The sequence below is a fragment of the Oryzias melastigma genome, linkage group LG21 (assembly GCF_002922805.2).
Source record: "Oryzias melastigma strain HK-1 linkage group LG21, ASM292280v2, whole genome shotgun sequence".
NCBI lineage: Eukaryota > Metazoa > Chordata > Actinopteri > Beloniformes > Adrianichthyidae > Oryzias > Oryzias melastigma.
The window spans coordinates 1,694,288-1,715,875 of record NC_050532.1 but is presented as its reverse complement, the minus strand read 5'-3'; the positions used below and the strand labels follow the sequence as shown (position 1 = coordinate 1,715,875).

At 38.2% G+C, this 21,588-nt stretch overlaps 2 protein-coding genes across 2 annotated transcripts in view; both read right to left on the bottom strand.

Annotated features, from left to right (window-relative positions):
* Positions 1 to 9,837: 9,837 nt before the first annotated feature.
* Positions 9,838 to 18,288, bottom strand: rgcc (regulator of cell cycle). The gene is made up of 5 exons (XM_024285859.2): positions 18,125 to 18,288; positions 17,876 to 18,052; positions 13,693 to 13,800; positions 11,659 to 11,721; positions 9,838 to 10,292 (listed from the first exon to the last, which is right to left on the bottom strand). Exons 1-5 carry the CDS (start codon positions 18,153 to 18,155, stop codon positions 10,285 to 10,287), a joined length of 387 nt encoding a protein of 128 aa, XP_024141627.1. The 5' UTR covers positions 18,156 to 18,288; the 3' UTR covers positions 9,838 to 10,284.
* A 2,079-nt stretch (positions 18,289 to 20,367) lies between these two features.
* f5 (coagulation factor V) overlaps positions 20,368 to 21,588 on the bottom strand; it is a 28,445-nt gene continuing 27,224 nt past the window's right edge. The window contains exons 23-25 of the mRNA XM_024286186.2: positions 20,972 to 21,123; positions 20,661 to 20,843; positions 20,368 to 20,561 (exon numbers count right to left, since the gene is read on the bottom strand). Of these exons, the coding sequence (XP_024141954.1) occupies positions 20,415 to 20,561; positions 20,661 to 20,843; positions 20,972 to 21,123 (482 nt within the window). The 3' untranslated portion in view covers positions 20,368 to 20,414. The remainder of the gene's footprint in view (positions 20,562 to 20,660; positions 20,844 to 20,971; positions 21,124 to 21,588) is intronic.

Sequence of the window (21,588 nt, the reverse complement as noted above, 5' to 3'; positions counted from 1 at the left end):
CCTAAAACACTTAGGAGTTCCGTAAAAAAAGTTGAAGTAAAAAAAAGTTCTGGCTACTTTTCCAAAAATAAAGCAAAAAAAAATCTGGCTGGTAACTAATGTACACCAAAGATCCAGATTTTTGCTTTTTACTACCTTAAATTTTAACTGGTAAACACCAGATAGTAAATGTTATTTTTTTTTTGCCAAAAAGGGTTATTAATTGATACACATCAGTTACTATCTGGTGTGCATCAATTAATAACCAGATTTTTTTTTTCCTTTTCAATTCTGGGGATTTTTTTTTTTTTTTTACTTCAATGTTTTTTAATTCAATTTACCTTTAGGGGCTCCGTACCTCGGGGAATAATACACACAATTGTTATTTTGAAAAACCTGTTTTCTAAATGTTTCCCAGACAGTTAAAGGGTTATTCTGCCTCAACTCTTTTCATTTTTCGTCCCATGTCACTGGAGCTTCATAGAAAGCTGATTTCCATCATTGTGATTGTGTAACTGGGATGTCCCACCACGAGTTGAGGACAGAGCTGCCAGCATCCCCAGAGCTGCAACAAACGTGTTAATCAACACAACCGTCCAGACTCGATCCTGCTTTCCGAGTGATTTCATTGAGGCTCCTGCCAGAGGCGGAGCCTGGCGGCGGGGAGAGGTGGGTGGAGGGGAGGCATCAGCCTGTCAAAGCCATAATTAACTTGCACAGTTTGAGAGGACCAGCTTATGAGCTAAGTTGTTGACAGATCTGAAGCCAGACTGTTGACTCACACAGATGTTAACACACAGGAAACCTCAGCTGATCAGACAGTATGAGACACCGAGGGCCTTCAGGAGGATGATGTTTCACCACATGTGAGCTCACAAACAAACGACGTTTGACACAGACTGGATAGGAGTACAACAATGTGATCAACACTTCTGTTTTTCATTTCTATTGATCGTCTCGTCCAAGTGCAGCAGAGGAAGTGGGGGCTATGGAACATCTGGAGGGCTGCGCTTCACATATTTTAATGTCAAGTTTGGTTTCACTTTAAATGTCAAAGTTAATTATTTCAAATTGCCTGAAGCTACACCACGTGTACGACTTGAAAATGACTGGATGACTTCAAAAAGTCAAAGGAGCTCATCAGAAAGTGTGGAGAAACTTAAACAAATTTTAAATCCTTAACTTGAATTTATTCAAACTGACTCTGGGGGTCTGATTCATACAGATCCCTTATGAAGTGTGTAAAATTGTAAGTTGTACATGATTTATTAAGTAATGAATGAAGACTGAATGCAGACCCAACTAAATATTCATATTCAAGCAAAAAGCAGAAAGAATGTGGTTCTGCTGGAACAGGAAAAAGGTGACCAGTCCTTCAAGATGGTCTTTTATGTATTATATAGGAGGTGTGCATAGTTTTCTGTGACAAACTCGGCAGCTCATATCAGCCCTGATGATGGACAATAACACCCTCTCAAGAGGAATCAGTGATGAGGTTACAGAGCTGTCGATATCAGCTGGAGTTGGAGGGATGGAGAGGAGCGCACTGAGAACAAAAAAAACAAGTAAATGTATGACATTGTGGGATTTGGGTTTAAATTTTATAATCATGATTAAAACACAACTGGGAATGTTTTTGTAAAATTAAAAATAAAAAATGTACAAGGGGGACTCAAAGAGCGTAACGCTGGGCATACGATGGTTTTTGCTGGAAAAATCTGTGTTTGGCCTTTAAAAATATTTGGAGTTGCAGAAAAGATGAGCTTCTTTGTGTGATTATTGCGTTTTTAAATAGTAAGACATCCTTTATTTGGTGTTAAAGGAAATGTTGGTCAGGACACACAAATAGAGCCTTGAGAGGAAGTCTGTGATCAAAATAAAATAATATTAAATTAAAGCCACAAGCAGTGTTTTATGGCTCACAGACTGCTGCTCTGTTGGTATTATCTCCATAGCAACCATTTTATTTTTTGGTCGACTGGGGGTGACCAACTGGTCTTGACAATTTTTTTAAGGATATTTAAAAGTATGTTTTTGGATTTCCTTGGTAACGGAGTTTTTTCTTTTCCTTTTTTTGTTAACCACGCCCACATTCCTAATATGTTCGTGTTGTACGTCATCATAGCATTTTATTCAGATTGAGCCATATTTAATTTTTTTTCACAATATATAAAAACCTCTAAATCCAACATTTTTCCCCAAGTAGATTCCCAAAGATGCTCAAGGAATAGGGAATGTTGCCCGTTGCAGTTTCCCAAATGACCACTAGAGGCTGGTTTTAGAAAGGAGTGGTTTCCTGTAAAATTTCTCTTTTGCATGCTAACTATTTGGTGCCAAAAAGTTGTAGTTACTTTAATTTTCCCTTGTGACATTTCATTAATGAGAGAGTCAACCAACAATCATAGAACTCTTCATTTTTGTCCTTTAGAACTCCTTGGGTAACATCAGGGACTATTATTGTTTTTTGTACAATCTCGTAAATCCAAAATAAATATATGAGCATTCTAATGTTTCCATGTTTTGAACAAAACTAAAAAAGAAAGACACAGTAGTGTGGAATGTTTTTTTAACTCTTCAACACCTGAGGCGTCGGCGGTGACGCTTAAACGCAAAATCTTTAACGTACTGTAACTTTTCAACCGTTAACACGATCAATTCCAGTGGATTCTGAAGGAAAAACACGGCGTGAGCTGCTTTCCTTCAGAATCTACTTTACTAAGATTTTTTAGGCTATTTTGGAGCTTGGCTAATATTTCATCTACATGCTAGCTGTGTTGGCTAACCTACTTAACCTTTTTTAAGTCTTTTTAGGCTAGTTTGGCATTTAAGATTTTTCTGGCTATTAGCTTTAGTGTTTTCAGCTGTTAGCTTCAGCGTTTTTAGCTATGAATTTCAGCATCTTCAACTATCATCACTAGCATCTTCAGCGGCCAATTTCAGCTTACAGCATTCACACTAGCATTATTGCAGGTAATGATATATAGTTCATAATTATACTAAAAAGTTACATTGTTAAAGTTTTTAAAATGTAGTTTCAGAGTGTTCCATGAATGTTTATCCTGTTCGGCCCACGACCTAAGACGTGTTTTGGATTTTGGCCCCTTGTCCGATTGAGTTTGACACCCCGATCTATGTCATGGTAGAGCTGCTCGGTCTCTTTCTCCAGCTTTCAACAAAATTCAAGTTTAAACATATACAGACCCTGCTGCTCCTCTGTCTGTGCTTTCATACTGTGAGGAAAAGGAAAGCCAAAGGCGATAACAGTCTGTGTCTGTTTTAGAGGATTGCTCTTCTCCATGCTATAAAACGAAAAAAAAACTGATGCATGTGGCGAGTCTTTGGCCCGTCAGTGACCTGAATATTGGTAATCCTGCAATCCAGCACTTGTCAGCACGGTTAGAACCACAGCCTGCAGCGTTCTAAAAAAGTAACGCACAGCATGCAACAGCATGAAACTGGAATACCATAAATCAGCACAGAGTGTGGAGGACAGCGTAGGGGTTATGACAACGGGAAGCTGGATTGGAGCTTGTGCAATAACAATCTGAGCATAACCGTAGCCTTAAGTCAGTGTCAGATTGATGAAAGGATGAGTTTCATTGTCACACCTAAAACAGGTCAAGTGTAGATCCTTATGCAGACTTAGGCTCTTTATATATATAAATATTGGTTCTGTCTCCCTCTCAATAAATATCAGATAAGTGTAATATTCACCAGGCCATCCAAGCCTCTGTTAAAATGATAATAAAAAATAAAAATAAAAAACAATTTGTCTTGAGTTGTTTAAAACATTTAGTGGAAATAAATTAGCTGCACTGGGATCATCCTGCTTGGCACAGGAAGTATTTTATTTTGAAAGTATGCCATCCGAGCTTCTGGTAAAATTAAGATAAAATTCCATTTTTGTCTTGCGTGTGTAGAAGATTTAGTAGGAGTATGTTAGCTGTATTGGGATGATGCTGCTTGGAGCAGGAAGTCTTTTATTTGAGTAAGCCATACGAGGTTCAGCTAAAGTTAAGAAAAAAAAATCATTTTTTGTGGTGTGTTGTTTAAAACATTTGGTAGAAATACATTAGCTACACTGGGATTATCCTACTTGGCACAGGAAGTCATTTTATTTTGAAAGTAAGCCATACGAGCTTCTGTTAAAATAAATAAAAAATCTAATTTTATCCTAATTTGTTTAAAATATTTAGTTGGAGTACATTAGCTGCAGTGGGATCATACTACAAGGAGCAGGAAGTCTTATTTTGAAAGGAAGCCATGGGGTTATGATAAAATTAAGATGAAATGGAAGTTTCTCTTTTCCAAAAAATAAATATAATTTGTATTTATTATGAAAATGACTAAATGCAACGCAGTACTAATGAGTAAAATAAGACTTGCCTGCTTCTGCTTGACTTTGATCAGAATAAAACAGGCTCAAATGCTCCTCTACTGTTAAAAGTGTCAGACTCCAGAGCTACGCAACAACGTCCTGGTCAATTCCATCTGAACATGATTCAAAAAGAAGTAAGGTGTTAGTGACAGCAGGATCTTCTTGAGTTATTTCTACTCTTTTCAGCTAAATCTACTTCCTGTCTGGTGATTAAAGTCTAATTTGAACTCTCTGTAAAACACTTTAGCAGTCATTTCCTGTGTTTTTAAATTTGTCCTATTTCTGTCTGTCCTCCATTCTCTTTACTTTTTGCTTCCTTCTCATCCAACACGATGTCAAAACCAATCTGATTTGCTTTAATCCCGCCCGATTTTTGTCTTTTTGTTTTGTCTTGAAGCAGCAGCGTTCTCCCTCCGTATCAGAGACAAGTTCAGACACATGGAGATACATGTCCTCCTCTGCATTAGACACCTAATTTATGATGAAGGAAAGAATGATGCCTCCTGCAGCTAACTCGCTCTATGTTTTGTTCCTTTAGAAATGTCATTCCACTGTTTCTTTACGAGACAAAACAAGCAGAGAGCCGGTGGCCTCAGGGAATGTTAAATGCAGCTTTGAGCCCAGACAACAATAGCCCCGAGGCAAGAGGCAGGGCTGACGGTGATGGTGATGAATGGTAACAGCGATGAGGACAGGTAGAGTCACCAAGGCCAAACCATCCACTTTCCTGTTTGACAGAAAACAAACTGGAGTGAACCCACTCACACATTCCTCTTTCCCTGGAAGACAGACCAGCAGAGGCAGAGGTTCCTGCACGCCTGCTTTGACATCAAGCCAGCAGATTTTATTTAAACAGAGGAAAGACACTTTTGTAGCCAGCTCTCCGAAAATGTCACAATAAGACATGTTAGCATCTATTCCAGTGAAAGTGTTGAAGTGACAGGCGTTTTAGTAAAAGCTGGAGTGCAATAATGGGTCTAATTAGCGTAGTTCCTGTTCATTTGGGTTTTTTCTTGCATATTTGTGCTTTGATGGTTCTAATCACCCCAACAGGCAGGAAATGCCTCAGAAGGAAAGCAGCTTCTTTTTCTGAGGACTTCCAGCCAAAGCCTCTGCTTGTGTGTGGTGTCACAGACGGATTTCACTTTGTACAACTGCTCCACAATTACCACCAAAAAACAAAACTGCACAACTTACACGAAGCTTATGGAAGCTTTGAGACTCAAACTGCAGGTTCAAAACAGCATTTACCTTTTTTGACTTGTGCAAATAAAATACTTTCATACTCAAGCCCAAATACTAGAACCTGGTATGAAAAGTCTGGCCCTGGGAAAGAGTTAAAGAAATGGTAGCCTAAAAAAAGAATGGTGTTTATTGATTACAATAATGAAGTGATTGATGGATTAATCTACAGCTAGCGCTTTAGCTGTAACACAGGCGGCTGGATGGCTCAGTTGGCTGCAGGACTGGCTCATGGGAGACCTGGGATCGCTTCCCAGGAGGTGTGTAGAGCTGAATCCAAGCTGGGTGTCCTTAGGCAAAAACCAAGTAACCAAGTAGAGATAGGGGGGTCCGAGTCTGGGTCTCCCTGTGCCGGTCCCCAGCCTGGATAAAATACACGGTTGTGTCAGGAAGAGCGTAAAACTATCTACAAAACCAAGTTTTTTCACTGTCATGGCCCCTGATGGGAAATGCCGAAAGGTCAACAACTTAAAGTCCTACTCCAAGTATATTTTTTTTATACTAAAAAGTGATCTTTTAATTACAATTCTGCTGTTTTTGGCCAAAATCAAAAACCAAAGACTACTTTAAAAATGTTTAGAAGTTGGTAACGAAGGGTTGGCCGTCTACTAGCTGTAATCTTACTAAACCTCCTCAAGATCATTGCTGACTGAAATGGAGGTTTATCCATTCAGCTTTTGACAAGTTCTCATTCTTTCAGTGCGTTTGCTTGGACTTGTTCATCACAGTTTATGTCACGTTTTTCCATAACTGATGGAGGTGGTGAAACAGTTTACCTCTTCAACAGCTTCCAAACAAAAAAACATTTTATTTTACTACTACAAATGTTGCATGTGAACTTTTTTTTTGCTCCCATCAGGATCCTACTATCAGGATTATATGATAATCATTACATTTTAGAGTTTTATGAGTTCAGACTGTGGGAGGACCTGCTGAGGATATCAAAATGATAAATGATCCACCAACTGGGCCATCTGGACATTACACATCAGACAGTGAACTGCTGAGTCTGGGATGTCAACACACATCTGGATTTTTACGTCATGATTCACACAAACGGCTAAAAGATTTTGCTACTCGCTAAACGTGCTATCTTTGTTTTAAAACCTGTTTTTGACCGTAAACCTCTGTGTCTCCTGGATTTTCTTATCTCCTTCCAGCAATCCCTATCCCAGCTGTTGTTTTCTTCTGGCTTTTCCACACTTTCCCACACTTCCAGACTTGTTTGTATGCAGGCTTCTGGCTTTCTGACCACAGAGGAGCTACTGTTGGCTCGTCGGTGCTGCTGTTAGTCTGTTCACCTAATTCAGCTCCAGAGCTTCAAAAGAACCCACATATGCAGGGCCAAGTTCATTGTTTTGTCATCTAATACACTGTTATCTGTACGTGATAGGCTGGATGATTGCTGAGAATTGGATTTCCTTTTCTTATCACTAAAGTCATTGTATCGCTTGTTTGTCTGTCTGGTTTTTGTGACTGGTGGCATCAAACAGCTCTGCCCTGACCAAACTTGGTTTGATTTTTTTGCAACAGAAGTTTTAAAAAATCAAAATATATTGCTCTATAAATACAGTGAGCCTTCACATCCTCTTTCTTTGAGTAAGTTACCGGCCCAGCCTCGTACCTAAAACTGTGCAGCGGTTCTTCACTCTAGCGGAACAGAGAGTTTGGGGCTGAAAGCCAGAAGCTGAACTCAGAACTCAGAAACGTTTGTCTGCTGAGACATGCAAGATGCATCCTTGGAAGGAAGTGACTCACCAGCGCTTTTCCTCCAGAACAGTTTGTCCGGTTTCTTTTCCACAATGTGGAATTCCAAATTCCATACAGTAAAAAAAATCAGTGGCCTTGTGGAGGAGTGTCTGTCCAGAGCCTGAGGGGTCAGGAGTTCAAACCCTTGGTTGAGTCATACCAAAGACTCTAAAAATGGGACCTCCCTGCTTGACACTCAGTGTTAAGGTGTTGGATTGGAGGGCTAAACCACCAAATGGTTCCTGGGCTACAATAACCCAACAGTCACTCTGTCAGAGCTCCAGCATTCCTCTGTGGATAGAGGAGAACCTTCCAGAAGGACAACCATCTCTGCAGCACTACACCAATCAGGCCTGTAAGGTAGAGTCCCCAGACCCTTCTCACTAAAAAGCACACACAAGCCCGTCTGGAGTTTGCCAAAAGGCACCGGAATGACTCTCAGACCATGAGGAACCACATTCTGTGGTCTGACCAGACCACAATAGAAGTTTTTGAGGTGAATGGTTGGCGTTATGCTTGGAGAAAACCAGGCACCGCTCATCACCAGGCCAGTATCATCCCTACAGTGAAGCATGGTGGTGGCAGCATCATGCTGTGGGGATGTTTCTCTGACTCATCAGGATAGAGGGAATGCCGACTGCAACCATTTCCAGAGACATCCTGGATGAAGATCTGCTCCAGAGCGCCCTTGACCTCCAACTGGGGCGACGGTTCATCTTCCAGCAGGACAATGATCCAAAGCACACGCCAAGATATGGAAGGAGAGGCTTCAGAACAACTCTGAGCCCAAACCCTAAACCTGAATCCAACCGAACATCTATGGAGAGATCTGAAAATGGCCGTGCACCGATGCTTCCTATCCATCTTGATGGAGCTTAAGCAGTGCTGCAGAGGAATGGGTAAAACTGTCCAAAGAAAGGTGTGTCAACCTGTCGTCATATTCAAAACCACTTGAGGCTGTAATTACTGCTAAAGGTTCAGCAACTAAGTATTGACCAAAGCCTGTGAATACTTATGTACATATCAATTTTCAGATTTTTAATTTTTAATAAGTTTGCAACAATTTCAAGGGAACTTTTTATTTTTATTTATGTGTGTGTATAAGGTAGAGGTGCTAAATTTGATCACACAAGGGGCGAAAATCCAAAACACACCTTAGGTCATGGGACGAACATGTAAAAATGTATTGAACACATTAAAACTAAATTTTTGAAACTTCAAAACCACAACTTTTTAACATATTTATGAACTAGATATATAGCATTACCTGTGATAATGCTAGTGTGAAGGCTGTAAGCTGAATTTGGCCTCTGAAGATGCTAGTGCTGATAGCTGAAGATGTTGAAGCTGATAGCTGAAAATGCTTATGCTGATAGCCAGCTAAAATATTAGCTAAATGCCAAATTAGCAAAAAAAAACAACAAAAACCTTAGCTTAGCCAACATAGCTAGCATGTAGCTGAAAAAACAGCTAAACTTCCAAACAGCCTAAACACCTGAAAGAAGCCTAAATTGACAAAACAGCTAGTGTGTAAATATTAGCCTAACTCCAAAATAGCCTAAAAACAAAAAAGAAAGCTAAAATTAGCCAAAACAGCTAGCAGCTGAAATATTAGCTAAACTCCAAAATAGCCTAAAAACAAAAAAGAAAGCTAAAATTTGCCAAAACAGCTAGCAGCTGAAATATTAGCTAAACTCCAAAATAGCCTAAAAAAATCTTAGTAAATACCAAAATAGTCCAAAAAGCTAGCAGAATGCCAATTTATAAAACTTTAAAAACATAACTTTTTAATATAATTATGCATTAAAAAAAACGCATAAATATTATAAATCAACTTAAACCTTAAATAACTTTCAATATTTTACTCTCCATAAAAATTTGTTTGGTCAAAATTATACAAGTTAGAAATAAGCTCAAGATAACATCATTAGTAACAATTAAAATAAAATGATCTGGAGGGCCGGATCCGGCCCCCGGGCCTTGACTTTGACACATGTGGTCTAGAGGATTGATCTTCAGTTTGGGGTTTTGTTCTTGGTGCATCAGGAGGATGTTTTTGTTTTTTTTTGCTGTGTTTGTTTCTATATACAGCACTTTAAGATGTATTTTTATATGAAAACTGCTTTATAAATAAAATAAATTCTAATAGTAGTTAACAAGATTTAGGACTATTTTTACTTGATTGTTCAATTTGCTTCACAGAAGTTTTCTGTTTAACTGTTAAAAGACAAAAGAATGTTAATAAAATAAAAATATGGGACAACATGAATCTGTTTATTACATTTGTTCATTTTTTAAGTGTTACAAAAGTATCAGATTGGGACTCAGTATCAGCAGATCCTCTGAATCAGATCAGGCCCAAAAAGCTCAGACCGAGACATCCCTACATGTGGGTGTTTCTGATGAAAAAAACAACAGTCTCCACTTAGAGGATAACTGAGAACAACTTCAGATCTCCAGGAACCAGAATGAAGAAAAGAAACATTTGCTTCAACAAGAAAATGTTATAGTTTAATATTATCTTTCAGGCTTTAGACGTTTTAAATACATATATTGTTTTTTTCAGTTTTGTAAGATGACAATTAAATCCACCTTATTCCAGTCATTGTGTTAAATTTACAACTGACTGTTGTGTCAGTACTTTACTATTTACAGAATAGAAAAATAAATTTCACAAAAAGAGATACATTTACATATTGATGGTAAAAATTACAATATCCATTATTAAAAGCCTTGTTTTAAATACTCCACCAGCTCCGGTTCTGAAGGAGGAGGTCTCCGTCTGTCTGTGCGATGAGTTGCATGGTGATCCTCCTGCTTTCTGAGAGGACTTGTGGATTTTAGGGGTTTGCATGGGAGCTCCAAATGCTCAAGGAGAGGTGGGTTGGGTCCAGCCATCCGGATTCTCCTTATCTGACCTTCGGATGGCTCGTGAGTCACATGGCTAAGAAGAGACAGAGATATTCCGTTTATTTGGTGCTCATATCCTAAGAGCTGACTTCCTGCTAACATGGCTGCATGAATGAGCATGCTTATTCTCAGGTGCTAATATGAGAGCAGATGCGTGGCTTCTGAGTTCCTCAGACAGATGTCCTTTCAGGCCCCAAACGTCCGGACAAAGCCGGCTGTGTGTGCCGCGTCTCTACTCCCACTCTCTTCTCATTCCATTCCTGACATTTACAGTTTCCCTCAGCTGGAATTTAAGCTCCAGTTCTCAGCAGCACACAGTCTGAGCTGCAATGCAAAGCTGGACATTCTGCAACTTATGACATCCCAGTTTCACAAATGTGGTTATTTGAAACACATTTGTGACCTCTTCAAAGGCTTTCCAGCCTTCCTCTCCTCCAGCTGAGGCTATGAGACTGGATGATCCTTAAAGAAGCCACTTCCCAATCCACATTTCCTGGAATGCTGAGAGATTTGGCTCCACAGTCGCTTCATGAATGACCATTTTATCATATACAGAAGGGGTGTCAAACCCAATCGCACACGGGGTCAAAATCCAAAACATACCTTAGATCACGGGGCGAACATGATAAACATCTAACGAACACTCTAAAACTACATTTTTAAAACTTTCAAACCGTGACTTTTCAACATAATTATGAACTAGATATATAGCATGACCTGTGATAATGCTAGTGTGAATGCTGTAAGATGAATTTGGCCTCTGAAGATGCTAGTGCTGATGGCTGAAGATGGTGAAGTTGATAGCTGAAAACAGATATATTAATAGCTGAAAACGCTGAAATTGATAGCTGAAAACAGTTAAGTTCATAGCTGAAAACACTAAGGCTAGTAGCTGAAAACGTTAGAGCTGATAGACAGCCAAAATATTAGCTAAATTCCAAATTAGCCTTAAAAACTTACATTTGCCAAAACAGCTAGCATGTAGCTTAAAAATAGCAAAACTTCAAAATATCCTAAAAAAATCTTAGTAAATGCCAAAATAGTCCAAAAAGCTAGCAGAATGCCAATTTTTAAAACCATAAGTTTTTAACATAAGTATGAATAATAAAAAAGCAGGAATATTATTCCAGAATAAATCAACTTAAACCTTAAATAACTTTCAATATGTTACTCTCCATAAAAAAATGGTGCCAAAATGATACAAATTAGAAAATAAGCGCAAGATAACATCGGCCATTAATAACAATAAAATAGAATGATCTGGAGGGCTTGACAGAATTACCTGGAGGGCCGGATCCGGCCCCTGGGCCTTGACTTTAACACATGATACAGAGCAAACGGCTAAGAGAGAATCCCCCCAACAATGGTGCACACTGCCTAATTCATCACCACTAACTTACTTTGTAAAGTCTTGTCGAGGTCTGCAATGAAGTCCTCCAACTCTTTAGTGTCACCCAGTTTAGCTGTAAAGAGCACAAACACTCATGAGGACACTTTAAATATCAAGAATAAATGGAATTTATAATTTTTTTTTTACTTTTAACAGGTAAGAATTTCAAAAGTTAGGAATTGTAACTTTTATTTAGAATTCTTTTATGTTATTGTATTATTATATTTTTGTGCTGTATTCTCTAAATGTTCAATAAAGAAATTGAAATTATATATCTCATATAAATTCCTTAAGTATTAGGGAAATTTGTAAGCAACTTAAAAATCTGTAAAAAAAATAGGTTATATTATTGCAGAGAGCAGTTTTTAGTGTGTTGGTACATAAACTTTCTGATAATTTTCATTTAAGACAGAAAGAAAATCACAATATAATAAATACACACATCTAACAAAATGTACAGTTATAGTTATGTACTTTAAATTATGTATGTTTTATAAATTAAATTCTGTCCTTACAGCTTTATGTAATTCATTTATAAATGGGCTTCATCTTTAAATTTAGCATCCAAATTTAAATCATTAAATGGAGATAAAAGTTCAAGTAATTCTGATTTGAAATGAAAAACAACTCAGATTATAAGTCCCCCTCTGATCATCTCTTGATTTATTGTGAATTGTATCTGGTGGTTAATTAATTATAATTATGACATTTTTAGGCCAAATCTAAAAACCTGTGTCGTTTTCGAGGACATATTTTCTGTAGAGCGGCAGGAGTTCATCAGAAATTCACCTCTGAGTTGAAATTGACGCAAAGTAAGACTGCACTAATTTCCCATCATCTCTTTGTTTATACTCTCCCACTAGCTTACAGCCCCTCACACCCCCAAACTAACATCAGCAGTGCAACAAAAATGGCCAAATATTGGATCTATGCAGCCGTTCAGTTTAGATCCAGATTCTAACTCTTTAGAGGAAAACAAAGACGTTCATGGATCTATTTGTGAATACATCAGAATGAAGAGAGCTTGTGGAAATCTTATCACAGCAATTTGAATAAAGAAATACTCAAAAATGCTCATTTAAGATGAATTTTCTTAATATATTTCCTCCGTCATCATGAAGAAGGGGACAAGAACATGTTAAAAACACTAAAAACACTCTTTAAATTCTACAAATGATACATTGGAATCATAGTTTGAATGGTATGGAAGAAACTACCTTATGTTTTCTCCCTTTTTAATGTGCACTAAACAGATAAAATATAAAACTTTGACCAGAATTATGAAGATGATAGCATCCATCCATCCATCCATCCATTTTCTTGACCGCTTCATCCCGTTCGGGGTCGCGGGGGTGCCGGAGCCTATCCCGGCTACTGAAGGGCGAAGGCGGGGTACACCCTGGACAGGTCGCCAGTCCGTCGCAGGGCCTCAATCACACACATTCACTCTCACATTCACACCTAGGGGCAATTTAGAGTCACCAATTAACCTATGAAGCATGTTTTTGGACGGTGGGAGGAAGCCGGAGTCCCCGGTGAAAACCCACGCATGCACGGGGAGAACATGCAAACTCCACACAGAAAGGTCCCAGCCGGGATTCGAACCAGGGCCTTCTCGCTGTGAGGCGAGAGCGCTAACCACTGCGCCACCGTGCAGCCCAAGATGATAGCAGATCTTGTAAATGAATAAAGTAAAATAACCCTCTCTGAGTCAGAAGATGCACAAAAGTTCAAAGTCTGTGCCTACTTCGACTGTCAATGTTTTTAGAAAGAATTTTCAGTTTATGAGTTTCTGTGGAATCTCTGTAAAGGTATTTTATTCAATCTGTTGGGTATGAAAAACAAATTTGATTCAATGTTTTTTATTTAAAAAATGTATTTATTAAAAGGGCATAAATAAATGTTAAAACAAAATGTGTTTTTTTAATGTACAGATTACTGACGATGCTCTCATGTCTTTTTAAACTTTTTTAAATATATATTTTCATGTGAACATTCAGCTTTGGACACAGGATCTTTAGGCTCTCCAGGTGATGGAGCTTACGTTTAGGCGACATCAGAGGGGGTGAGGCGGCAGCCGGAGACGGCGAGGTGGGGGAGTTCAGCCTCTCGTCGCTGAAGCTGAAGCTGTTCCTGTGCAGCGACTCGGCACCTGGAGAGAACAAAGCAGCAGCTTAGAGAGCTGATGAGAGCCTCTCCAAAGATTAGACACAACTCATGAGCTTCTAGATCCATGTAAATGGAGAAATGTTTCTCCTCTTCAGCTTTTGGTGATTTGGTCCTGTTTGGCACAAGTCACCACATCTCCACGTGTATGACATTATTCACTAGAGCTGGACATCGCTAATAATATACGGAATCAATCCAGTTCCAAAATGATGACTTTAAAAATATTTCCTTAAAACAGTTTGGAAAATTCATGCCTTAATTTAGACAGAAATGTCCTATGGGAAATCCCATTAAATGTTAGCATCAAGCTAGCAGGCTTTAGCATTATGCGTTAGATTGATCTCTACTTTCATGGATTGATCATTGATCTATTAAGCTTAGATAAAATCAGACTGATTATTTGTGTATTTATTTTTTTATGAACCCAGCCCTACTGTTCACTACTGACAGTTCTCACCAACTACACCCTAGTTGGAGCCACAAAATCTCACTTAAAAAGTGATTTGTGTTTAGGTTTTGTTACTGTTAGGATAATTATAAATTGTGATTTTTTTGCAGAAATAAAAATTGAAGTGAAAACAGCCTTTTTTTCAAAATTATAAATAGTTTTTAACAAAGGTTCATGTCATATCCTTTCAAAATAAAAGACATTATGTGTCAGTTGGGATGATCTCAGTGTAACAAATGTAGTAGTTGGTGGTAGTACTGGTGATGTGGAAAAAATGTATTATCATGATATCGTTTATTTTATATCACAATAACGACATATATAAAAATTTACCATAATAAAGTACATTTTCAGTTATTCTCTGAAAAATAATAGACATAAACGTCATTACTTACTTTGCCCTGACTATATTTAACTAAATCGCTACAAATGAGAACATTTTTTTAAAGTACACAACAGTTTCAAGTTTCTTAGTAAGAAAACACAATTTTGCACAGAAGTTCAGCAATAAAAATAAACTGATAGAGAGAAATGGCAGGATAAACACTTTAATATCGCCCACATGATATGCATCGTCATATCACCCAGAACTAGTAAGTAATTAAATAAAAACTGTTTTTTTACTCAGCTAGAAATTTGTAAATTTGACCAACAAAAATTAAATGCGAGCTAATTAAGTAACTGTTAGCGTTTTTTTGTTTGTTTGTTTGTTTGTTTTGCTTTTTCTTAAGCATGAGGTGCAATAAAAATCCTTGAATTAATTAGAAAAATTTTGCTTTATAATTCAGTGGGTCCTAATTCTGGCTTTGCCTATTGGCCTGGAGTTGATTTTCTGTGGTGCACAGCGCTCAAAAATCTGACAAAAAGTTGAAGTTCCACTTGTGATGCGGACTGTCTTTTAACTGCTTGTGCAAACATTGAATAAAGTTCGAGTTGAACTTTTTTTACTGTTTAATCACAGGTTGCAGAGCTCTAACTCTAACTCCATCTATATCAGACTTAAAGCTTGTGCTCATTTTCATCTCTGTCTCCGGCCCTTTCTCTTCCTGTAACACTGAAACACAAAACATTTATTCTTTACCTCCCCCTCCTACCCCTATGAACCCGTCCATCCATCAGGGGGAGACAATAGACCACCCCCCTGATGGACAGCTTCTTCATTAAAGCTGTCATGAGGAGCACACAAATCATGCTGGAATGGGATTCTCTCACTGTTTGTCTCTATGACGGTTATAGAAGAAACATCCATCAGGACTTCCAGGAAAATCTTTGACTTTAACTCCTTATTTTATTTTATTTTATTTATTTTATTTTTTATTTTATTATTTATTTACTTTTTTATATTCTTTTTTTTTATCTTTTTGCACAAGGGAGCACAAGTCACTGGAACCAAATTCCTTATATATATATATACATACATATATATATATATAAACACAGACACTGTACTTGGTCAGTAAAGCTGATTCTGATTCTATGACTTAGCCCAGATCTGAATTCCCATGTTAGATTAATGTCTTAAGTCTGTAGGAAATGTTTTTGTTCAGATTTTACTATTAATTTAGCTTGTTAATGATAACGTCATCTCATTGGGAAGCCATAATTCTCCATTTTGTTAAACAGTTAAACACAATCCTGGTTAAAGAGAATTTTTACATCCCTATAGCGCACACATACGTATATATTTAAAGTGTCAAACATCTGCTGTGCTAAATTTAATGTATTTAATTTGTTTTTATCACACCAGCCGACAAACAGCTTTGTCATCATTGTTACTTGCTGCTCAGACATTTAAAAAATGTTTTTTTTTTTTTATTCAGTCATATATCCAACTGAAAGAAACCAAATTGTGGGGAAAGTGAATCTTTCCATCCCTAGGAGTTATACATAAATAAAAGTATCTCACTCGGTATAAATGAATAAATCCTGAACTGTTATAAAGAGTGTTTTCCATCTGTTACAGACAGTGATGTCTTGTTCTGGAGTGTTCCAGCTAATATTTCCAGGACAGTAAATGAAACACACACCTGTTTACCCTCAGTTAACAGGTGTGTGTAATCTAAAGATCTGCATCAGTTTAGGTCCTGTTTTCCTGGACATGCAGAAGTGTGGGGATGGTTTGGTCTGAACAGAGATCCTCTCTGTGATGCTAAAACAAAAACAGGCAGGTGAGAATGCAGCCCTCACATTTAATAAGATGATACTGTGTGTCCTCTGAACACTCACCGTCTACTAAGGATACAACGATACACTGTTAAGACAATTTGGTTCAATGGGGTAACACACGGATTGGTTTTAAACAGAATTCTCTTCTGTCTCATATTGAGTTAGACACTTCAAAATAATCACCAAAAGACCTTGATGCTTTACATTTATAAACCCAAAATTCATTTGAATTAAAAACCAAAGGGAATCCATTCATGCATTCACCTCTAGAACCTGCGTTTGGGGTCACTGGGTTGCTGGAGCCTATCCCAGCTACTACGGTGACATGCTAGGGTGCACAAACACACTCACACTTATATAGTGACAATTTAGAGACACCAGTTAACCTATGAAGCATGTTTTTAGTCTGTGGGAGGAACATTCTCACCGTGAGGCAAGAGTTCTAACCACTGTACCACCAGTCAATGTCAGCGGGTCAGTAAACGCAGCATGGTTCCATTTAAGAGCAGGTCAGAAGCTGCAGCCTTACTAAAACCTTTAGTACTGGTCGAGTTTGTACTTATACTTCAGATTGTTGTTTTCTGAACCTTTGGAAAAAGAAAATGCTTAGAAAAATCAAAGCAAAGAATTTTCAATTAATTAAACTTTCATACAAATATGTCTATTTATGATTAAGAATAATTATAATGTTATCATTTACATGCTATATATTTACATTGCACATATATATTAACTAGCCAGAAATCAATAAAAAAAATTAACTAATTAATCGCAAACCTGAAAAAAATTAGTGACGATTAATCGCCATAATATTTTTTTAGGTTAGTATTTGCCGACCACTTATCTGTGAATAATCACAATATGAAATCACACGAAACTCTACATTTAGAACATTTATCTTTAATTACTGCTGTCAATCAATTACAAAAAAGTCAAATTAACCAATAATTGTGTTGTGATTAATCACGATTAATCGCAATATTTTACCAGGTAAAATGTATTTGAACAATATGGCACTGGACCACGAATAAAATAGTCACTTTTTGTGAAAAAGTTATGTAAATCACAAAAATAGCAAGAATAAAGAACTAAAAACTGATTGAATATTTATTTATTTCGTAAGTGACCATGGTGTAAGCGGCTTAATACTCGATTAAATGTTTTTGCACACCGGGGAAGCTTGAAAGGGCGAGTTAAAGCGAAGGAGTGTCTGTTTCTTTGATTACATTGCGTTAATACCTATTAACGCGTTAACTCGCCTTAAATTAATCGCGTGCGTTGATGTTCACAGCCCTAATTTATCATCAGAAGTTTGATATATAAGTATAGATATTTTTAATTCAATTCTAAATAATGGGTTTGGAATTCCTGTTGAAAAGTTCTGAGGACCCGGAGGTCCGGTTCTGTCAGAGCTCGTGCAGGTGCCGGATGCGCGCGCACTCACTCTCCGAGTCGCTGAAGCCGCTGTCGCTGACGCTCGCGCTGCTCCTCCTCTTCATCGTGCGCAGGTGCTCGTCGTACCTGAAGTGCCGCTTCTCCACGGGCGACGTGAAGTCCTCGATCACCGCATCGAACTCGCACAGCACGTCGCTCAGATCCTCCTGCTCCTCCCGGAGTTTGGCTGCAATGAAGCAGATAATCTGGTGTAAGTGATCCGGAGGAGACTCCCCGTCAGCCCGGTTCATCACAGCACCTGGAGCGTTCTTCTGCTGCGGAGACTTCATGCTGCTGGGTTGAAGAGAACCGGGTTGTTCTGCTCCCTCCGTCCGAGCCTTTGCCCTCCTCCGAGCCTCCGGCCAGAGAAAAGGCGCTCCTGGAGGAGGGAGGGGTCACGCGCGCGGAGGAACTCCCGCTCTGACACCTCCCTCCACAAACACGCGCGAGACATGTTTACATTCTGTCCAGAAGGTTCACATGTAGTCAGTACTTGTTTCTTACACTGTTTATGTAGAATTATCGCTGAACATTATGAGGTTTATCAACACTAACCTGAGAATTAAATCTAAAAACTAAAAATTACTTTAAAAAAATGAACGTTTAAAGGCAGCTGTAGCTCGTAACATGCTGCTATCTGCAGGTTTGCACAGCAGAGGTCCGTTAGACAGACTTATCTCATTTAACATCTGTTCATTTCACACATATCTTAGACTGACCCCTGCTGGTCAAAACACTGCATTACACATTTCCATTTAAAGCAGTGGAATCACCTCAGGTCGCGGGCCGAACAGGATAAACATTTACTGAACACACTAAGACTCATTTTTTAAAACTTTAAAACTTTTTGACATAAATCTAAATAAAAATCAACTTAAACCTTAAACAACTTTCAATATTTTACATTTCGTAAAAATATATTTTGCCAAACTTACACAGGTTAGAAATAAACTAAACGTTAAAAGAAATAAAAAGAAAACACTCAAATACCTTTACCTTTATGCCATTTTAAATGAAAAATTACACTTAGAAATATCCCAAAAGATTTTGATCTCTATAAAATATATCATGTTAAAATGATCAGAACAAACAAAGTCTGGAAATAAAAACTAAATTTGTGCTTTTTAGCAAAAAAAAAAAAATCAAATCATTCAGTTTTTTTCCTCAGTGTTTTGTTGTCTGGCTGTTGTCCTTTAGTTATTTTATTTAATTTTATTGCCAGTAAGGTCGGGACATTGCAGCTGTTATCCAGTAAGAAATCAAGTTAAAAAAATGGTTTCAAGCTGTCAGAAATACAAAAACCAAATGTTATCTACTTTCACGCAAATCAACAGGAATGATGTGACAATATCTGACAAACTCCTTTGATTTATCAACACTTTTTGGGGGAGGATAAAACATTCTTATTGATGCAGTGAATCCTATAATCACAGTCCTTCTTTGGCAGGCAGAACGGACATGTCTTCCAGTATGCAGGTGAGTCTCATTCATTTGGGGTTGTTTACAGAGAGGAATGAATAATATAATGCACTTAAAAGCTCAAACGTCCATTATGCATGGTGTAGTCCAGGGGTCGGCAACCTTTAACAGTAATAGAGTCATTTGGGTTCGTTTTCTACTGATCAAAACCTAGGAGCTGCATAGTCTTACTTTAGCCTTTAGGAAATTTGGATTTGCATTCATGACCTTCTTTTTTGTAATAATAAATATAATTTATGTCTATTTTTTGACACAAGCAAAAATATAATTAAACCTAGCATTTTTCAAAATGTGATTTCTTTTTTTTTTGCTTATTTTCAAAATAAAAGACAGGATCATCTCAGCTAGTAACCAATGTTGTGCAGCACAGGATGATATGTGTTTTTAACTAATAAAAGATCAAACTTTTTACTTTCCATATAAATCTGTTCATTCTGGAGGTAGAGTTGAACAAACAAGACGTCTTCAGGTCAACAGGGATGTAAAAACCTTCATAGTTCATCATCTATGTGCTCCTCAGACATCAATTTATACATTTAACTAATCTAAATTAAATAAATGCTAATTAAGTAATCCTTACTTTAAAAAAAATGTAAGTTTATTTTTCTTTTATTTAATTTTTTGATCTTCTTTCCCCTCTTTGTCCTCATCAGTCTTACACTGCTGGGTTTTGTTATTTTAGTTTGGGGTTTGGTAGTCTTTGTTTGTGGGCTTTGTTTATTTGTTTACTTTAGATTAGTTTTGTTTAGGGGGAGCTGCTGACTCTGATGGTTGACATGGCTGGGTCAGCAGTCTCCATGACTTATTTTATGTTTGACCAAGGAGCCACCATGGAGAGATTAAAGAGCCACATGTGGATGTGGAGCTGCAGGTTGAAGACTCCTGGTATAGTCCCTATAAACTGTCTGGTTATTCATGTTAAAAAAAATCTTTTCATCTAGTTAAACTATAAAAGGCCAAGGTAAACAAAAAGAGAACATAGACAAGTGTACACATTTGATATGACAAAAGTGACACTAGGAATCAAAAATTTGGATAGCTTTATTTGTGCACAATCATCATAAAAAATGTCACTCAAAGTCACAACCCAGCAGCTCTATTCTCATCGTGATGGAACCCACCCATCTGTCTGGAACAATGCGGATGAAGCGTGAAAAAATGGGTGGGTAGATGTACTTCCTCACGTGGTCGTTGTTGTTTGTGTTTCCAGAGAATATCTGTAATCAGGGACAGAAGAGACGAAGTTTTACTCAACTTAAACAGAGTCCTTGTGCTTCATAGGACTGAGGTTCTGGTGGAGTTTCGCCGTAACTCACCTTGGCAGGAAGTTCCTCGTTACCGGTGTAGTGTGTCCAGTGGACCCCATTGTCACTGTACTGGATGGTGTAACTGCTGACGTACATCTCCTTTCCTAAAGACGTGGCTCCCTGGGTTATAATACCCGTGATCTTCTTCACTTCTGGCAGCTCCACCTGCAGCCACTGGTTCATGTTGTTATCCTGACAGAACCGGTACGGGAGCACACAACCCAGTCAGTTTTACAGGCTTTGAATTAGCCTTTTCTCAATCAAAATATGCGACAAACTCATCTTAAATTCGTTTTTGCAATGCATCTTTAGATGAATACCTTTGCTCTCCATGCATTGATGGTACCCTGTTTGTTAAGCCTTGCAAGGGATGGAGTCCAGGCCCCCCCGAACCAGCTGGAGGCCATTGAGCTGGCTGAGATGCTGCGGTCCGGTATCTCACCGCTCTCCATCCCCAGAGGGACTGAGCAGCCTGATGAAGGGGAGTAAAGCAGTAAAATGTGCAGCTTCACACAAAAGGCAAAGAAACTTCTGAAGGTTTATGTTGAAGAACGACTTCAGTAAACAGGAATCTTTTTTTAGAGCATCTACCATCATTGGAACCACAAGGTGGTCTAATTCCTGAATGTCAGGAGTCGGAGCTCCGTCTCCCCCGGTGGTCACCGGCAGGACAATCACTCACATGAGACTTTTGAAGCAATCCACAGAGCCTTGATTGATCAGAAGCATTACTGAGTAGTTCTATCTGGACCTGATCTTCTATTCATCTGACCTTGGACTCTGACCCTGCCTCGATCTACAGTATATCTGCTCTGTTATACCCAACACTGATCTCTGATGCTGGTGTTTGACCTCTGCCTGCCTGACCCCGCTTTAGCTTTGCGGACATTTAGCTTTGTTGAATTCTGTCATCCTGTCTGTGCGTGAAATCAGCGTC